At 39.8% G+C, this 21,494-nt stretch overlaps 1 protein-coding gene across 1 annotated transcript in view; it reads right to left on the bottom strand.

The window, feature by feature from the left end:
* The window catches only part of HYDIN (HYDIN axonemal central pair apparatus protein), a 501,386-nt gene that overhangs the window by 156,478 nt on the left and 323,414 nt on the right, over positions 1 to 21,494 (bottom strand). The window contains 2 exon segments of the mRNA XM_061138904.1: positions 12,145 to 12,297; positions 13,669 to 13,833. Of these exon segments, the coding sequence (XP_060994887.1) occupies positions 12,145 to 12,297; positions 13,669 to 13,833 (318 nt within the window).

Genomic DNA, 21,494 nt, shown 5'->3' with positions numbered 1-21,494 from the left:
CACGCCGTTCTCATATGCACAATATATCCATTTCATCTAAATAGCCCCCAAAGTACTTGCTTGGTTAACTTATTTGGTCTTACAGGTTCACAGCTAGAGAGGAATTTTACCTTAGGATGAATGTACTCTGAATCTTATTCATACCTGATTTAGTTGACAGTTAGATGAGACTCAGGACCTTAGAGGTGATACTGGGACAAGTTAAGGCTGTTGGGATGGAATGAACTTATTTTCATGTGTGAAGGACATCAGTTTGGAGGAGCCAAGATGGAATGTTATGAACTGAATGTTTTGTGTTTCCCCCTAATGTTGAGACCCTCTCCTCAGTATGATGGTATCAGGAGGTGGGGCTCATGAACCAGATTAGGGTCATCTTTAGAGTCACGAACCCTGGAGGAGGGCATGGCAATCCACTCCAGTATTCTTGCCTGGAGAATCCCCATGGACAGAGAAGCCTAGTGGGCTATAGTGTATGGGGTTGCAGAGTCAGACATAACTGAGTAATTAAGCACAGCACAGCACAAGAGTCACCAAAGATTCACCTTGTCTACTTCACTGAGGATACAGTGAAAAGTTATGAGCCCCTGGGGTGGAAGAGGGCCCTTGGCAGAACTCAACCACACTGGCCTCCTGATCTCAGACTTACAGCCTCTAGAATTGTGAGAAATAAATTTTGGTAGTTGATAAGCCATCCAGCCTACTGCTACTTCATTATAGTAGCCTGAACTAAGACACAGTCCCAAAGTACAAATACTAATACCTTCTAATATATTGGGCTTCCCTGATGGCTCAGATGGTAAAGAATCTGCCTACAATGCGGGAGACCTGGGTTCAATCCCTGGGTTGGGAAGCTCCTGTGGAGAAGGGAACCCTACCCACTCCAGTATTCTGACCAGGAGAATTCCATGGACTGTATAGTCCATGGGGTTGCAAAGAGTTGGACATGATTGAGCGACTTTCACTTCTAACATATTAACCATAGGAAATAACACAAAAGTGAGTTCTAAAGAGCTATAAATGCAGATAGATGCTTTTAAATGAGTCATTATAGCTTCATTTCATTGGAGTTTTTATTATTGTACATAGGAGTCTTTGACATATCATTCGTGTGTGTGTGTGTGTTTGAATGAAATTGTTTTATTTAAATCATGCTTTCTGATCCTTGAGTTTCAACCATCACTGGGAGGACATATCATTTTCAGTCTGATCTACACAATCAAAGTAATACATGGAAACAGATATCCCATGCTTGAGCAACCAGCCCTTCTCCTTACTTAGAACTGCTTGTTTTACTTTCAGTCTTTTGATTCTAGGCTTTTATTTTATTCTGTCAAAGCTTTCTTTATCTCTTTAATGAGAAAGTTACTAAAATAATACAGCTGGTTCCAAGGAGAACACAGGGACTGGTTTATACAGCCAGTGAACGGAAAAATTGCTGAAATACAATTGCTAATAAGTTAGATATTTAATTGCTTGATCTCCTATAGAACAATAAAAAGACAACATTTGATGTAATCTTTCACATTTCTACAGGTCTTTTAGAATTTTAATGTCCAGATTGACTTTGAAATACACATAGTAATCTGTTTAGGTGATTATTTTAGATAAAGTAGTGTCAACTGCTATAAGGGAAAAGACCCCTGACACTCAATGGTTTAAAAAAAAAGCCATTTATTTTATTATTATTCCTGTTCACACACATTCCAGTTGCTGGCAGGAGTGAGGATGGGTTTCTGTTCCATTCAGGCATTCAAGGGCCCCAGCTAAATAGAGAACGTCATGTTTAATTCATGGCTTCTTTGGCAGTCTGGACACTGACTGACATCTGCCCAGCCAATAAGAAAATACAGAGAATGGAGGGTCGTAGGCCAAGATTTTATGCACCAAGCCTGGAAGCGGCACAGATCACTTCTGCTCATTTCCACTGGCCAGAGCTCAGTCATGCAGCCACACTTAACTCCAGAGGAGGCTGGGAAACGTCACCTGCTCTGGTTCAAGAGGAAAGGAGGATAGGCATAGTGAACTACAAGCCACTGTCTGCTATAGCGACCTTGTGGGTTCAGTCTACTGTCATATTCTTAGGTCTTTCCCAACTGCCTTCGATCGTAGATTTTGGAAGGTGAAGAGTTCACTCCACCAGAACACAGAAGTAGAAGTACCACATTTCAACTTCTCTGGGAATTTCAGGCCTGGAGTTCATATCTATCTGCTGTTAGGACAAATGGAGGAGCAGCTAGGAGATAAAATAAAAATGTTCTAGGCAGGATCATCTCACTCTGATGGCCCTGCTCCCCAGATACATGGCCTTTGAGCACTCTATTTAGTTTGAGGCTTAGCTTACAATTAAAACATAAATCAATGCCATTTTTGTTCTTCTTTTATCAAAAAAACAAACGCCTTTCAGAAGAGGGCATTGTGAATGTCAGCTTTCGTGTTCTAACCATTTATTTTCCTCCACTAGCCAGTAGCACAGGTCAACCCTCTGTCCATAGTAAAGAGAGGGTGTCACCAGCATAAGTGCTGTTTCAAGTCAGGGGACATTAGTTTTCGATGGATGGGTACCACTTCTATTCTGATTCCTGCTGACACAGGTTGGCTGCTCTGGAAAGAAGACCTGACGTTGCTCTCCAGGGCTGAAGTGGTGAGTTTTCTTTTTGATGAAGCTTATTAATCAATGTTTGGCACAAAACCAGGCAGCAAAGTACATCCTAGAATCCAAGAACAAGTCACAATAAAATGCCTGCCGCTAAGGTATTGGACTGTCCTTATCAAAAGTCAGTCTCTAAACCACGTTCACCTTGTGTCTCTTTGGTATTTGGCTCTTAGGGGTGTCCTTTGTTTTTAGGGAGGACTTGCTCTATGTGACATTTTCTGTTATTAAATGGCAAATCTGACTAAAGGGGGAACCAACGAATGATAATCTTGGCTATGGAGGACACTCTGTAACCCTTTTAAAGGTTCCGATGGTTCCGAAGGAGGGTTCTAAAGGAAGACCGACCTGCCACTTTCCAGCTCTCACACGATAGGCACATCGCTTCACTGTGTCCAGCCTCAGTTATCCCACCTGTAGCTCATGATACTGATGACAACTTCTGCAAAGCATTGATGATTAAATGAGGTGATGCACATAAAACTCAGAACATAGTCTCGCACACGGTAAATCCCTGTAAGTAACAGCTACTGTCATCATTTTACCAAGAGCCGAAATGCTCCACATAACATAATAATTATGGGCTCAATAGTATTTCCCGTGACATGTATTACCAAACTCATAAAACAAGGACAGATGCTAAGAAGAATTTAATATGCAATACTCTTGTCAGAAGAGAAGCATCTCATAAGCGTTTACAGTAGGTGGACATCTAAGATGGCCCCCAAGATCTCCATCTCCTGGAGTCCAGTTATCTTCTCCAAGTTATTCAATCAGACACCAATCTAGGCACTACTGTGAAAGGCCCGAGTCAGCTGATGTTAAGGAGGAGAGATTACCCTATTGGGCCTGACTTAATCAGGAGAGCCCTTAGGAGGGCCTGGGTCTTCCTAGTGAGGAGATTCCAAACAGGAGAGGGTCTGTAGGGGGCTTGACAGCTGACAGCAGCCCCTGGCTGACAGCTGGCAAGAAAATGGGGCCTCAGTCATTCAACTGCAAGAAAAGAAGCTCTGCCAAAGCTGAGGGGGCCTAGAATGGATCTTTCCCTCATCAAACCTCTAGAAGAGAATGCAGATCAGCCAGCAACTCCATCTCAGCCCTCTGAGATCCGAAGGGGAGGATCCAACAAGTCATGCCTGGACTTCTGACCCATGGAAACTGAGGTAATACATCTGTGTTGTATTAAGCCACTAAGTCTGTAGTAATTATTTACTTAGCAATAGAAAACTAATACAGACTTTCAAATATTTGTTCCTAAAATGATTTTAAAAAAAAACAACCTTTCCTAAGGCTTCTACCAAAATTTCAGCAATAGTTGCCTTTGTTTCCTCTATGAATTGGGGCTAAAATGCTTCAGTCATTACAGTAGCTCATGAGCAACACATACAGGTGGTTGGTATGCATATGTGCATATGATAGTGCAGAACACAAAAAGTTGTGATCTTCTGCATTTCAGAATTCCAGGCCCACTGGTGAGGAGTGTTAATCCCTGCTCCCTGAGGTTACACATATCTAAGGCTAACATTTGCTTTTTATTTGACAACAGGGCATTAGCACACTTCTTAGCCAACGCTCAGGTCCCAAGGTAAAGCAGCCAGTGCTTTTATAAGTTACCCTATCTTGTATTTAATGTTTTCCACAAAAGACAGAAGTGTTTGCACATGTCGTTTTAACAATAAATGAATGCACACACTCAGGCAGACCTTCTATCCTGCAGTGCTAATGACTAGGAAGCTTGAAGAAAACAACACTGTGCACTTGTCTCCAGAATGACTCGCTTGCCAGTTGAAATCTGCAGGAATTTCCTTCCATGGGATGACAGGACACAAATAACAACAGGAACCAAAGTGCAGAGTGAGGAATTTCTTTGGATTTATACCATTATCTCAGCAGATGATCAATTCTTTGTGGAACAAGAACAATGAACAGTCACCGAGGCCTTTCTCTTTTTTGTCCTCTAAATGGTATCTCTAGCCATATGGTTCTCTGCCCTGATATAGTCACTGCCCTGCCCTGTATAGTCACTTTGCTGCTTAAAATAATTAACTGAACGTTAGGAAATGAAATACAAAAGAAATGATGCCAGAGCTTTATAAGAGAGGAGCAGAGGGTCATGATTAAAAAAGAGGGCTTTAGAGTCACATGGAGACTGGTAGGTCAACTGTAGACTCTGCCAATTTGTAGCCAGGTGACTCTGTACTAATTTTTAATAAAATGGGTGCCACAGAATATTCTGCCACAGACAGAATATATTCTGTCTACCACAGAATAAATACTCAGTAACTGGTGGTTATTATAAGGTTATCATTCAAAATTTCATGTCCAGTCCTCCTTCCTGTTTGTGCCCTCCCCAATCTAACTTGTTGACAGGAATCTCTTTCACAGACCTGATCCTGTGCCTCTCCTACTGGAGATTCTGGATGGCTCTTCAATGTCTGGACTAGTAGTGCTGATTTTTCCCCTCTTTGGGAAAACTATGGAACCTCTTCAAAGAAAAAGTGTGTGCACGCACACATACACACACACACCTCCCACATACAAACATACTCCAAACACATATCCCAAACTTTACATCTAATTTCCAGGGTTCAAGGACCTCCAAACATGGTGGATATTTGTCATCTTTTCTGTTTGAAACAAAGGCTGTGGGTAAGTCATTTCAGTCATGCTCGATTCTTTACAACCCTATGGACTGCAGCCCACCAGGCTCCTCTGTCTATGGGGTTCTCCAGGCAAAAACAGTGGAGTGGGTTGCCATTCCCTCCTCCAGAGGATCTTCCTGACCCAGGGATCGAACTCGGGTCTCCTGTATTTGCAAGCCACCAGGGAAGTCCAATTTGTTTGAAACAAAGGCAGCCGGCAGTCAAGACTGGTACATTAGATAGGAGCCTCTGGTCTGGAGGATCTGTTTCAAATCCTTTGTTAAGCAGAACTTTTGTAGGCTTACTTCCCAGGCACTGTCAGTTTCCAACAGGCATCTTTGGCCTCAGCCACACTGAATCTCCCCAGAGGTGCTGTACACCATTACTGCATTTAACTGTGCTGCTCTTTGGAAATGTACACCCCATTTCCCTGTCCTCCTCCTCCTTATTCCTCAAGTCTCCACTCGAACATGCCCATCTATGAACATTTTTAATTTTGTGGGAGAATTAGCCACTTCTTAAAGGCTTCCCTGATAGCTCAGTTGGTAAAAAAAAATCTGCCTGTATTGCAGGAGACCCTGGTTTGATTCCTGGTTCGGGAAGATCTGCTGGAGAAGGGAAAGGCTACCCACTCCAGTATTCTGGCCTGGAGAATTCCATGGATTGTATAGTCCATGGGATCGCAAAGAGTCAAACATGCCTGAGCGACTTTTACTTTACTCACTCATTAGCCACATCTTACGCTGTGCTTATATATAACACTGCACACTGTAATACTGTGTTGTTTTTGTATTCATTACTTTTTTTGAGATTGCAAATTCTTTGAAGAAAGAGATCATTCTTATGATCTTATGAAGAAAGAGATCATTTTTATGTCTCTCCCTTCAGTGAGCACAATTAGTCCCAGGCATGGGGAAGATACTTAGAAATGCTTGTTAGTCAATTAGTACATGAAAAATGTTCAGTATCACCAGTAAGCCAAAGAAACACAAACTTAACTACCAATATGTTTTTTTTCTCATCTGTCAGATTTTGCAAACAAAATGCCAGCAAGGGTCTGGGACAGAGTAACCTTCTTTAACACTGAGGCGGGTAGGATGGGTAGGATATAAGCTGGTACAAATTTTCTAGGAGATAATTTCAAAAGACTTACCAAGACTTAGTTACATTCATGTCATTTGATCTAGCAATTCCATTTCTAGGAATTTAGTCTAAGGAAACCGTTAAAGATGGAAGCAGCAATTAGGATGTGAGTATTGTTTACAGTGGTGAAAAGCTGGAAACCACCTATTGGTAGGCGATTAGCTAAATCAACTGTGGTGAAGCCAAATGATGCAATAAAGTCAGTCACTGTAAATGATCTGTGTAGGAATATTCCTTAATAATTCATATCAGAAACTGACTATACCACACTGTTGAATGAAAATAGCTGGTAATGAAATAGTATTGATGGTGGGGGATAGGAATACACAGACAGACACACACACGTACAGTTTTGGAAGATGTACACCAAAAGCTTAATAGTGGTTATAGGCAGGGTGGCACATGAGTGACTTTTCTTCTTTTATTAACTTCTGTTTGTTCTATAAAGATGCTAATTTGTGTAAAAGGGAAGACACACTTTTGTTTCTTGAATAAGTAACTCATCCTAAAAGGATATGACCACCCTTCTCTTTAGGGCCCATTTAATTTTAACTCTGCTTGCTCTCTTTAGTTTCCTTCCCAGTTTCTTTCTTTCTTAGAAGCTTTTTCTTGAAAAAATAAATAATGCATGTCACAGTGTTGAATTCAAATGGATTCTAATGAGTCTGTCTCTCTCTCATGCACAGGACCACTAGTTACCATTCCCAGAGGCAGCCATTGTTTCCAGTTTTCTGCCTGTCTTTTCAGAGAAACTTTATAAACAAAACTAAAAAATACACATATTTTTATTTTTTCTCATATAATGTTTCTTGCATAAGTGGTAGCATACTTCTACATACTGTCTTGCAGCATGATTTAAATTTTTAAATCTTATTTTTATGAGATATATGCATTACACAATTTACAGAGTTAAATGGTTCTAGAAAAGGCATTTTTGTGAAAAACAGAAGTCTCTTGCACCCACCTTCCCACTTTATCAATCCCACTGTTGCTCATTAATGAGGGCAACCACTGTCAATTTTTAGCATTTTCTTTTGCTGTTCACCTTCATATCTACAATCTGCTGTTACTTCTTACCTCGGCAGTTTGAGCCTTATCCATTTGCTTCTGTGGAAGGCAATGATAGCTTTTTCCCCTTTCCCTCTCTCTCTGAGTTTGTCTGTTTTACCAACTCTTCTACATTTTCATTTTGGGTAGTTCCTTCTGAACTTTCACTTCCACAGTTCTCTATTCATCTGTATGTAATGCACAGTTAAACTCATCTACTGAGTTCCTAATTTCAATTTCATTTTTCAGGTTTTCAATTCCCATTTCTTCTCTTTTACACTTTCTAGGTCTCTACCACAATTCTAAATTGTGCCTTTTATTTCCTTGACTATATTAAGCATATTGTAGTTCTATATTAATTTGTATCCTATGCTTGGTAATTTTAAAATTAAATGTTTGACATTGTATATGAAAACTGTAAAGATATTTTGAGGTTTGGAATCATGTTGTCTTCCTCTGGTAAGAACATATATTTGCTTCTAGGAAAGATGTGGCGGGAACTAGGAATCCTGGAACTCCTTCATCCAGGCAGAGATTATGAGGTCTGCATTACATCACTTTTGTTTCCAGATATAGCTTTTCCTAGTCGGAACCAAAAGTCTGAGAGTTTTACCAAGTTCATTCTTCTTCAGTTTTTATCTCTCTAGCCTGTCTTGATTCCAGTGTTTATCTTCTTAGATCAACAAGTTTTCTGAAGCTCCTTTTAGTTTTCAACCTCTTCTGGTACTATATAGAAAAAGCAGTCATAAATGCTGGGTTTACATTTCTCAACTTCCTTTTTCTTCTGGGTTGTTGTCACTGGCATTGTTGCTCCATCATTCCCTTAAACTTGTGATTTTTCATATTGTGCCCAGATTTTCTCCCTGTTCTTAAAGGGAAGGAGTTTAGAATGACAGATTGATTGAAAGGGCTTGGTCACTGAGATGCTGAGAGTTCCTATTGGTCAAGCAACTGTCCTACTTCTTAATTTCCCCCTTTGCAGGGAGTGGGGGGTAGGGGGAAGTCTGTGAGAATTTTAAGGCCAGCAGAGTTTGACTATATGAGGGAAGCAGGTTTCTATAACTTACATAGCTCTTACGATTACACAGCTCTTAAGATTACCAATAATCCTTTAAGGCTACAAGGAGGTATCTTTCAATAGGGACAATAATGTTCTTTCTGAAAATCACTGCCTTCTCAAGACTCAGTCAAAGGTGTTCAATCAAACACAAGGCATGAAGATAGTTAAATAAAAGGAACTAGGACTGCTCTGAGCATATAGGCATGATTTACATGGTGCCAGGAAGCATCTGCACAAATACATGAATAAATAAGCTCCAAGAATCAGAAAGCTAATGAACCTAAACTTTCTAAAGTAAGTTATTTGCTAATAAATCTCTTTTCTTTGGTGTAGAAGAATACATATGGATTCATCAATAAAAATGTTTTATATTTTATAAGCTGGCTTCACTGTCAAAAATTACAGAGACCAGTGAAGAGTAAGAAAAAAGGCAGTAATAGTGCTCCCATCTGATAAAGCACTGTACTATGTGGATCAGTAAAATTTGAAATCTTAAGGCCTCTCTGAGTGTGCCTTATTTCTTTTTCTTTCTTACCTAAGAAATATAAAAAATCTTAAGATATAGTGTCATAAAAATAAAAAAGTCTTTCCATAAGCCATTTCACCTAGATCTCTTTGTCTGTCAACATTAATAATCAAAATCACCATTTATTGAATGCTGATGTTTATTTTTCATCAGGCTCTTTCTACGTAGATTATCATGTTTAATCTTCGAGATGCCATTATTAGTTCCACTGAAAGAGAAGGAACCAAAGCCTCAGAAAGATTAAATAACGTGCCAAGAATTAGCACACGCAGAGCTAGGGCTTGATTCCGGATGTGTCTGACTAGAACCCAGACTGTTGATAGTGCAGAACACCACTGCCGCTCTCAGACACTCAACCACTGTTTGCTGAGTGACCACCACATGTAAGACAACTATGCAAGATGCATGACCATGCTCACCCTCAGATAAATGCTGCCCTTCTCTCCCAGACTCATTTCAATTTAATATCCTAACATCCCATAGGAGGATTTTTTCCTTCCAAAGCATGAAACAATGCTGCATGCAATTTCATCACAACCAACATGTAAAAAAATATCCCAAATGCCATTCTACAGAGAGCTCTACCGTGTTACAGATGCCTCTCCAGTCTCTTTCCATTCACTTGTGACACAGAAGATAAAATGGAATATTACTCAGCCGTTAAAAAGAATTCATTTGAATCAGTTCTAATGAGATGGATGAAACTGGAGCCCATTATACAGAGTGAAGTAAGCCAGAAAGATAAAGAACATTACAGCATACTAACACATATATATGGAATTTAAAAAGATGGTAACGATAACCCTATATGCAAAACAGAAAAAGAGACACAGATGTACAGAACAGACTTTTGAACTCTGTGGGAGAAGGTGAGGGTGGGATGTTTCGAAAGAACAGCAGGTATATTATCTATGGTGAAACAGATCACCAGCCCAGGTGGGATGCATGAGACAAGTGCTCGGGCCTGGTGCACTGGGAAGACCCAGAGGAATCGGGTGGAGAGGGAGGTGGGAGGGGGAATCGGGATGGGGAATGCGTGTAACTCTATAGCTGATTCATATCAATGTATGACAAAACCCACTGAAATGTTGTGAAGTAATTAGCCTCCAACTAATAAAAAAAAAAAAAATGGCACTGAGGAAGAATATGACTTGCTCCCCGATCAGCTTCATCTGATCTTTATGGATGTCAGGATTTCATACCATTAATTCATCTGATCTTTATGTATGTGTGTCAGGATTTCATACTATTAATAGACCTTTACACCATACTCCTTAATGCATCTGTCTTTTCTCATTACATAAAAGTGTGTTTCATTTTGTACTAGCTTATTATTGAGGATGACTGTCTACTGTCAGTGCACAAACAGGCAGAATGAATTCTTTAGTTTATAATGACAATGACAGGCATCCCTTAAGAGTAACATAAGTTGGTGTCTTAGTAGACACCAATGTAGACTGCTATAACAGAATACTATACTGGGTGGTTTACAAACAACAGAAATTTATTTCTCACTGTTCTAGTTGGTAGTCTGAGATTAGAGTGTCAATATAGTCAGGTTCTGGTGTGAGGTCTCTTCCAGGTTGTAGACAGCCATTTTTTTCTTTGTATCCTTAAGTGATGGAGAGGGTGAGAGAGCTCTCCAGGGTCTCTTTTATGAGGGCACTAATCTCATTCATGATGATTCTATCCTCATTACCTATTTACCTTCCAAAAACTTCACCTCCTAATACCATCACATTGAGGGTTAGGATTTCAATACATGAATTGGTGATGGCGGGGGTGGGGGGGTGGCACAGAGCACAAACATTTAGTCCACTGCAGTTCTGCCGATGGTGATGCTGGTGAAGGGGAAGAAGTTATAGATTTGTCTGGAGGAGGGAAAGTAGAACTTGAAATAAAAAAGCCACATTTGATCCATATGAAGGAAATTTTGCCTTAATCACCCTCTGTGGCAACAAGTATTAAGGGTATGACTAAATAATAACTAATGAGCAAAAACAATTTGCTAAAGCTAATTAAGAGCTGGAATAGGCAGAATGAAGATGGAAAGGCTTATAAAGCATGCAGGAAACCAATATATTTTTCTTTTATTTTCTGGCTAGCTCTTTCGTGACAAGGAAATCAAGCCTCCTTTCATTCTGGTTTGAGCTTATACTTGAACTAATCATATTTAATCAGCAGAGCTATCACTCTAAATTCAGGGAAGGTGCTGACCCATCATGTAATCAATAGCTTTCCTTCTCCTAGAGTGGTTTATAATCAGTATGACCTGCTGGAATCTGTCTTATGAGTTTCACATTTAGCTATGCCAAAGTAAAAAAAGTCTCAAGTGAGGATCAGCATGAAGGGCTTACAGCTGTCTGCCAAGCACAAACCTTTGCTCCTGGAAGTCTCTTGATATCACTGCCATTGGTATCCTCTTGTAACTGAAAGAGTCACTTGGTAAGGCTTAGGAAGAGCGTGATCCATTTTGGAATGGCTATGACTTTTACACGGTAAGAGAGAAGATGCCCATCTTGATAACTTAGGATGTTATTCTCTTATTATCTTATTCCTATGAGTTTATTCTATAGATTTTGTTCACAATTAAGGCTAAGACATAAGAACTCTGCTCTCTCATAAAGATACATTTTTATCATCCTTTTTTCGGTGCTCACTGGTAATATGTAAAACATTATAAAAAACAGTTAAGAGGTTTGACTATAAATCAATGAGTTTAAGTGTTAAAACATGTCTTTTACTTTAATACACAGAAAAAAGATTATACTTTGAAAAAATGAAAAGCCATAGTTGTCTCCATGTCTTAGCAATTGTAAACAATGCTGCTATAAACATAGGAGTGAGTGTGTCTTTTTCAATTAGTGTGGTTTTTTTTTTTTTTTGAGACATACCCAGGAGTGGGTTATAATAAAGAGGAACTAGGGATGAGACTAACACAGTTTATGCAGTTGAACTATGTAAATCTCTGCTTCTGTAGATCATTTTCAAAGACATGTTGCTGAAATAAGGCCACTGCTTCTAAGATACAGGCAAAGCTGTGTTTTCATCATGTGAGAGCTCACAATCTACTCACCATGTATGCCTTGAATAATGCGGGGATGAAGGACTGGTTAGACAAGTTGAGAACCCTGAGCGAGTCCTTCAGGACGTAGATATTGCCAAAATCAACTTGACTGGGATGTACATAGATAACTGGGCCTTCTCCGATGCTCTTTAAGTGACATGCCTGCCGTCCATGCAAGAGAAAGAATACAAGAATGGCTGAAATGGTGGGCCTTTAAAATTAAATTGAAACAGAAGCTTCTAAGCATCCCTTTAAAAAAGCAGGGACATAAAAGATTGCTATTAGAACTGACAGTCCTTCTCCCTGATATTCTGTAGTGAAAGGTCACAAGGATGGCCCCTCTGATCAGACCCATGAATCTAGCACGGAATTCCTCCCTTAAAATAAAGCTTTGCTTCCCTGGGTCAGCCCAGAGCCGTGCACCGGTGGGAAACCAGAATAACAGTTCGGTATGCGCCACCAGAACTCCAGTCTCAGGAACACTTAGGGGTTAAAGACCAGCACTTCAGGGCTGTATGTGTGGACGGAGTTCCAGTCCTTCTGCTGTACCAGCAATACGACAGGGGCGCCCGCCATGCAAAGCTGTGCAGGTTGGGGACTGAAGTTCGCCTTGCTCTCCCTTCCCTCTTGGCCAGGCACTTTGTCTGCCCAAGGAAGGGGGTCTTTTTCTTTCATAAAATGTTTCCTGCTCGGCAAAGTTACATCTGCTACATCTGTGCAGGGCAGGCGTGTAGGCTAGCAGGTTACCTGGACTGTGGCACCTTTCAGCTGGCCTGCCTTATGATGCTGCTTTGTCAGTCAGATGGCTTATCTATGTGATCTTATATGGAAGAGATAAAAGCAAAACCCTAGTTTATTATACTCTCTGAGCAATCAGAATCACTTCAAACAAACGTATGTTGACACCACTCAGCTTCTAAGTAAATCCAGTGTCTAGGAATTCATAGCCTACTGGGGCAACTTCCTTCAAGGTTTGTCCTTTGATTCAGCTCAAGCAGCAAAAAGCTTTCCATGTCTCCCTTTTCTCAGGCTTGGAGTAAGTAAGGTTAATCGGTGATACAAGTCCAAGAATATAATAGGATATGCTGCAGCATATAGTTGAGTATACATATCCAATAATCTGCAAGAAAAGATCTGGTGAGCAGTGAAGGACATCAATCTCAGAGACCACATGTAGCAAGCTAGGGATACCCAGCTTTGTAGCAGGAACAATTGAAAAGGGGGTTAATCATCCAGATGTGCTGGTCCTCTGTCCTGAGAGATTCTGGTTTCATGGGTCTGGAGAGGGGTCAGGTGTGTCTGAATGTGTGAGAAAAATCAATTGCTATAAAGCACCATTTTCAGATGTATCCACAAACAGATTCCCAAAGTAACAGCCCTGGTATTTTACCACTGCAGAGAGAAAATGAAAGACTCTAGAAGACCAACACCTAGAGGATATGCAAATATGGTGAGTACCTTACAAGTAAAGGTTAGAATGTCCCCACAAGAAGTACGGCACTTAGAACTGCAATTCGGAAAACAGGCACTCACCATTGGGGGATCCTGGCTCCCAAAGGTTGAGATGTAAACTGTGGACCTGTATTCCCCAGGGACTTGGGTCTCCAGAGTCAGAGGTATGTGAACTGTGCTGTGTGGAGCGATGATCCCACAGGGCGTGGGACTAGAGAGCAGCACAGTGGGCACATCCTGATATACCTGGTGGGGGAGAGAAGCTAGAAGGATAAGCAAGCCCCAGGTTCAGTATGAAACCAGTAGCACGTTACATTATTTTGAAACAAGCATTGTCCTGAATCCACAGAGGGTCTTATAATGTACCATTGTTAAAGTAAGTGAATGGGGATGACCACCTCAATTTAACCAAAAGGAACTCTGGCTAAGAGAGGTGTACAAGCCCCAAATCCAAAGTGTGTGACCCAGAAAAGTGCAGAATCATCCACAATGTGAATTAGCTCAGGAACAATGGCTTTCCATGGCCAAATTCCTTGAACAGGCCTTTTGCACCTTCATGCTTTAATCCCCGTCCACTTCACCCCTGTACACTCGATCAGTAGAGGCCACTGGCATCTCCTGAACACATGATACTGCTTTCACCTCCAACCCTTTGCACTTGCAGTTATTCTTTCTGCAATGCCTGAACCTTCTGACCTGCCCCCCACTCATCCTGAAACCCCCAGGGGTGTCTGGGCCCTAAAGTCCAGGCACTTCCTTTGTTCTCAGGGAGCATCCCTCAGTCCCTTTCCTCAGCATGTGCTATCAACATGTCCATCTTCTCCAAGGGCTATAAACGTCTTAGGGCATGACCTGGGCCTCTCTCCTCAATACCTACCCACTTTCTGGCCCAAAACACATGCTCAGTATATGTTTTTTAAATGGAAAAAACAGGTAGGTGAATGAATGAACATTGTCCATTGTTTACTAGTGTGTGTTCCTAAGAACCCTGTTCTGCAGCACATTACTAAGTTTTTATGTAACACAAATAAAACTTTAAAAATCCCATGGTCGGGAGCCCACACCCAAGCCACCGCCTGAGGCGCTCAGTCATCCACCTGGACACCAGAGCAGGCTGCCAGGCCACCACCACAGTTGTTCAGGTTTGAAAGAAGCCACAACATACAACTCTAAGCCACAGACATACAAGAGGGACATTTCCTTAAACAACAGTCACCCCTGAACAAGATCAAGTCTGCATCTTTGGAGTGGGAGCACTGACTCCAAGACCCGAGACTACCAGAGAAGTAACCCTAGGGGGTGTCAAATAGTGAGAACTCAAAGGAAACCACCTGAACACAAGACCTGGCATCACTCAACCACCAGTGGCATCCTGGGCAGGACGCCTCATCCAAACAAAAATACAAACCCAATCATCAGCAGACAGGATTACCACCTCACTCAGCCTTGCCCATCAGAGGAAAAACAAACAAAAACTCAGCACAAATCTCACCCTATAAGAAGCTTACACAAACCACTAGACCAACCTTAGGAGGGCAGAACCAACAGGAAGGAAGAATTCAACCTTGAAGCCTGGAAAAAGGAGACCTCAAACACAGTAAGTTAAAAAAACTAATGAAAAGGCAGAGAAATACTATACAAATGAAGGAACAAACTAGAAACACAGAAGTCCAAATAAATGAAGAGGAAGTAGGCAAACTACCTGAAAAAGAGTTCAGAATAATGATAGTAAAGATGATCAAAAACTTTGAAAACAAAATGGAGAAAGTGCAAGAATCAATTAACAAAGACCTAGAAGAATTAAAGAATAAACAAGCAGAGACAAACAACACAATTACTGAAATTAAAATAACTCTCAAAGGAATCAATAGCAGAATATCTGAAGCAGAAGAATGAATCAGTGAGCTGGAAGATAAAATGGTGGAAATAACTTCTGAAGAGCAGAATAAAATAAAAAGAATGAAAAGAACTGAGGACAGTCTCAGAGACCTCTGGGACAACATCAAATGCACCAACATTTGAATTATAGGGGTCCCAGAAGAAGAAGAGAAAAAGAAAGGATATGAGAAAATTTTTGAAGAGATTATAGTTGAAAATTTCCCCAACATGGAAAAGGAAATAGTCAATCAAGTCCAACAGGCACAGAGTCCCATACAGGATAAACCCAAGGAGAAACACACCAAGTCACATACTAATCAAAGACCAAACACAAAGAAAGAATATTAAAAGCAGCAAGGGAGAAGCAACAAGTAACATATAAGGGAAACCCCATACACTTAACAGCTGATCTTTCAGCAGAAACTCTGCAGACCTGAAGGGAATGTCAGGATATATTTAAAGAACTCAAAGGGAAAAATCTACAACCAGATTGCTGTACCCAACAAGGATCTCATTCAAAACTGAGGGAGAAATAAAAAGCTTTTCAGACAAGCAAAAGTTAAGAGAATTCAGTACCACCAAACCAGCTTTACAACAAATGTTAAAGGGACTTAAATAGTCAAGAAATACAAGAGAAGAAAAAGATCTACAAAGTCAACCCCAAACATTTAAGAAAATGGCAATAGGAATATATATATCAATAATTACTTTAAACGTAAATGGACTAAGTGCTCCAACCAAAAGACACAGACTGGCTGAATGAATACAAAAACAAGACCCATATATATATATATATATATATATATATATATATATATATATATATATGCTGTCTACAAAAAACCCACTTTAGACCTAAAGACACACATAGACTGAAAGTGAGAGGATGGAAAAATATATTCCATGCAAATGGGAAGCGAAATCTGGAGTAGCAATCCTCATATCAGACAAAATAGATCTTAAAATAAAGAAGATTACAAGAGATAAGGAGGGACACTAAATAATGATCAAGCGATCAATCCAAGAGGAATACATAACAATTGTAAATATCTATGCACTGAAGATAGGAGCATCTCAATACATAAGAACAAACACTAATAGACATAAAAGAAGAAATTGACAGTAACACAATAATAGTAGGAGACTTTAACACCCCACTCACACCAATGGACAGATCATCAAAAGAGAAAATTAATAAGGAAACACAAGGCTTAAATTATACATTAGATGAGATGGATCTCATTGATATCTTTAGGACATTTCATCCAAATGGAGAAGAATACACCTTCTTCTCAAGTGCATATGGAACATTCTCCAGGATAGACCGCATCTTGGGTCACAAATCAAACCTCAGTAAATTTAACAAACATCTTCTCCGACCACAACACTATGAGACCAGATACCAATTACAGGAAATAAATTGTAAGAAACACAAACACATGGAGATTAAACAACATGTTTCTAAATAACCAACAGGTTACTGAAGAAATCAAAAGGGAAATCAAAAAATTTCTCAAAACAAATGACAATGAAAACACAACTCAAAACCTATGTGATGTAGCAAAAGCAGTTTTAAGAGGGAAGTTCCTAGCCATACAATCCTACCTCAAGACACAAGAAAAACATCGAATAGACAGCCTAACTTTACACCTAAAACAACTGGAAAAATGAAGAAAAAAGACCCAAAATTAGTAGAAGGAAAGAAATTATAAAGATCTGAGCAGAAAGAAATGAAAGAAACCATAGTAAAGGTTAATAAAACTAAAAGATGGTTCTTTGAGAAGATAAACAAAATTTACAAGCCTTCAGCCAGACTCATCAAGAAAAAAGACAGAAGAATCAGATTAACAAAACTAGAAATGAAAAAGGAGAGGTTACAACAGACAATGCAGAAATACAAAGGATTATCAGAGACTATTATGAACAACTGCTGCTGCTGCTAAGCTGCTAAGTCACTTCAGTCATGTCCGACTCTGTGCAACCCCAGAGACGGCAGCCCACCGGACTCCGCTGTCCCTGGGATTCTCCAGGCAAGAACACTGGAGTGGGTTGCCATTTCCTTCTCCAATGCATGAAAGTGAAAAGTGAAAGTGAAGTCGCTCAGTCAGGTCCCACTCTTAGCAACCCCATGGACTGTAGCCTACCAGGCTCCTCCGTCCATGGGATTTTCTATACCTATGAACAACTATATGGCAATAAAATGGATAACCTGGAAGAAATGCAAAGATTCTTAGAAAAGTTCAATTTTCCAAGACTGAACCAGAAAGAAATAGAAATTATGAATAACCCAATTACAAGCACTGAAATTGAAGCTATGATCAAAAATCTCCCCCAAAACAAAGGCCCAGGACCAGATGGCTTCACAGGAGAATTCTATCAAACATAAAAAGAAGAGCTAATGCTTATCCTTCTAAAACGCTTTCAAAAAATTACAGAGGAAGGAACACTTCTAAACTCATTCTACAAGGCCACCATCACCCTGATACCCAAACCAGACAAGGACAACACAAAAAAAGAAAACTACAGGCCAATATCACTGATGAACATAGATGCAAAAATCCTCAATAAAATTTTAGCAAATAGAATTCAGCAACACATCAAAAAGCTCATACACCATGATCAAGTTGGATTTATTCCAGGAACACAAGGAGTCTTCAAGATACCCAAATCAATCAATGTGATACACTATATTAACAAATTGAAAGAAAAGAAACAAATTATAATCTCAATAGATGCAGAAAAAGCCTTTGACAAAATTCAGCACCATTTATGATTAAAACTCTTCAAAAAATGGGCATATAAGGAACCTACCTCAACATAGTAAAGGCCATATATATATAAGCCTACCGCAAACATTAATCTAGTGAGAAACTGAAAGCATTCCCCCTAAGATCAGGAACAAGACAAGGGTGTCCACTCTCACCACTATTATTCAACATAGTTCTGGAAGTCCTAGCTACAGCAGTCAGAGAAGAAAAAGAAATAACAAGAATTCAGATCAGAAAAGAAGAAGTAAAGCTCTCACTGTTTGCAAATGACATGATACTATACATAGAAAACCCTAAAGATAGTATCAGAAAATTAATAGAGCTAATCAGTGAATTTAGCAGTTATGGGATACAAAATCAATACACAGAAATTACTTGCATTTATATATACTAACAATGAAATATCAGAAAGAGAAATTAAGGAATCTATCCCATTCACCATTGCAACGAAAAGAATTAAATATCTAGAAATAAACTTACCTAAGGAGACAAAAGAACTGTACACAGAAAATTATAAGACACTAATGAAAGGAATCAAAGATGACATAAACAGACGGAGAGATATTCCATGTGCCTAGGCAGGGAGAATCAAAATTGTGAAAATGACTATACTACCAAATGCAATCTACAGATTCATTGTGATCCCTATCAAATTACCAGTGGCATTTTTCACAGAATTAGAACAAAAAATTCCACAATTCATGTGGAAACACAAAAGACCCCAAATAGCCAGAGCAGTCTTGAGAAAGAAGAATGGAGCTGGAGGAATCAAGCTTCCTGACCTCAGATTATACTACAAAGCTACAGTCATCAAGACAGCACGGTGCCAGCGCAAAAACAGAAATTTAGACCAATGGCCCAGAAATAAACCCATGCACCTAATGGGTACCTTATTTTTGACAAAGGAGGCAAGAATATACAGTGGAGCAAAGACAGACTCTTCAATAAATGGTGCTGGCAAAACTGGACAGCTATGTGTAAAAGAATGAAAGTAGAACACTTCCTAACACCACACACAAAGATAAACTCCAAATGGATTAAAGACCTAAATATAAGACCAGAAACTATTAAACTCTTAGAGGAATACTAATAGGCAGAACACTTGATGACATAAATCAAAGCAAGATCCCCTATGACCCACCTTCTAGAGTAATGGAAATAAAAGCAAAAGTAAACAAGTGGAACCTGATTAAACTTAAAAGCTTTTGCACAGCAAAGGAAACTATAAGCAAGGTGAAAAGACAGCCCTCAGAATGGGAGAAAATAACAGCAAATGAAACAACTGACAAAAGATTAATTTCCAAAATATACAAGCAGTTCATACAACTCAATGCCAGAAGAATAAACAACCCAATCAAAAAGTGGGAAAAAGACCTAAAAAGACATTTCTCCAAAGAAGGCATAACCTGTATGGCTAACAAACACATGAAAAGATGCTCAATATCACTCATTATTAGAGAAATGCAAATCAAAACCATAATGAGATATCACCTCACACCAGTCAGAATGGACATCATGAAAAAGTCTACAAACAATAAATATTGGAGAGGATGTGGAGAAAAGGGAACACTCTGGCACTGTTGGTGGGAATGTAAATTGATACAGCCACTATGGAAGATGGTATGGAGATTCCTTAAAAAACTAGGAATAAAACCACCTTATGACCCAGCAATCCCACTCCTAGGCATATACCCTGAGGAAACCAAAATTGGAAAAGACACATGTATCCCACTGTTCACTGCAGCACTATTTACAATAGCTAGAACATGAAAGCAACCTAGATGTCCATGGACAGATGAATGGAGAAAGAAGTTGTGGTATATATACACAATGGAATATTATTCAGCCACAAAAAGGAACACATTTGAGTCAGTTCTGATGAAATGGATGAAGCTAGAACCTACTATACAGAATGAAGTGAGTCAGAGACAGAATGATAAATACCATATTCTAATGCACATATACAGAATCTAGAAAAATGGTTCTGAATAATTTATTTACAGGGCAGCAATGGAGAAACGGACATAGAGAACAGACTTATGGACTTGGGGAGAGGGGAGGAGAGGGTGAGATGTATGGAAAGAGTAACATGGAAACTTACATTACCATATGTAAAATAGATAGCCAACGGGAATTTTCTGTATGGCTCAGGAAACTCAAACAGGGGCTCTGTATCAACCTAGAGGGGTGGGATGGGGAGGGAGATGGGAGGGAGGTTCAAAAGGGAGGGGATATATGTATACCTATGGCTGATTCATGTTGAAGTTTAACAGGAAATAACAAAATTCTGTAAAGCAATTATCCTTCAATAAAAAATTTTTTTATAAATCCCACAGTCAAATAAGTTTGAATAATTTGGGGAAACACTTTTCAGAGCGGCCACTTCTGGAAGGAAGGACAGATGGTGCCAGTTTCACCTGCCTGGAGTGCCCCATGGTTTTTCTGTACCTGGTCTGGTCCAACTTTACCTAATCATTAACTCAACATCCCTCTGTGGCAATGATCTGCCTAGCCTTCCTGGACCCTGAGGCTAAAGGAAAATCAGTCTGATTACATCTTTACCAAATGTTTTGATACCTTATTTATCATGGATTTTTTGTGATACTTTTGATTTCTTCAAGTGTGGCATGAAAACACCGTCTATCTTGATTACTGTTTTTGTGCCCCTGAAGCTAGTGCCTCACCCTTTTCCAGCCCAGCTGTGCAATAACAGCTTCCCCATCACTCGATGTGACTCAGGCTCTGTTCTGAGTTCTTGAGGTGACCAAGCACTGTGAGTGGCCAGCCTGTTCTGCTGTTGAACATCTGAAAGCTAGAAAAGTTGTCTCCTGTCACCCCCATTCATTCTTAGCTTCTGGTTTTGTCTCAGAGAAGCCCACAGAATAATTTGAATTTCCTTTTTAATACAGTAGTCCTTTGACTAGAGATAGCTATTTCATTCCAGTTAATCAGGTTAGACGCTGTGCCTGCTCCTCAGATGACTTGGGTTTCTAAATGACGTAGGTTGACATTCTGGTTACTGTGAACATGATTCTATATTTTTCAAGTTTCCACTAAAAAAACACCCTGTCAAGAGCTGAAGACAACACTCCAGCACTGCTCTGACAGGTGGCTCTCTCCTTCCTCTAGCTGTGGAATACTGTGTTTCTCTGATGCAGCCTAAACCTGCCTTGGTTCTGCGGCCCCAACACTGGTCTTTTGGAAGTCCAGTGCACTATCCATTGCACCATGGAGTCACCTCACTGATTTTTTATTTTGCAC

This window comes from Dama dama, chromosome 4, assembly GCF_033118175.1.
Source record: "Dama dama isolate Ldn47 chromosome 4, ASM3311817v1, whole genome shotgun sequence".
In the NCBI taxonomy this organism is placed as follows: Eukaryota; Metazoa; Chordata; class Mammalia; order Artiodactyla; family Cervidae; genus Dama; species Dama dama.
The sequence above is the reverse complement of the archived record's forward strand: the minus strand, read 5'-3'. Positions and strand labels throughout refer to the sequence as shown.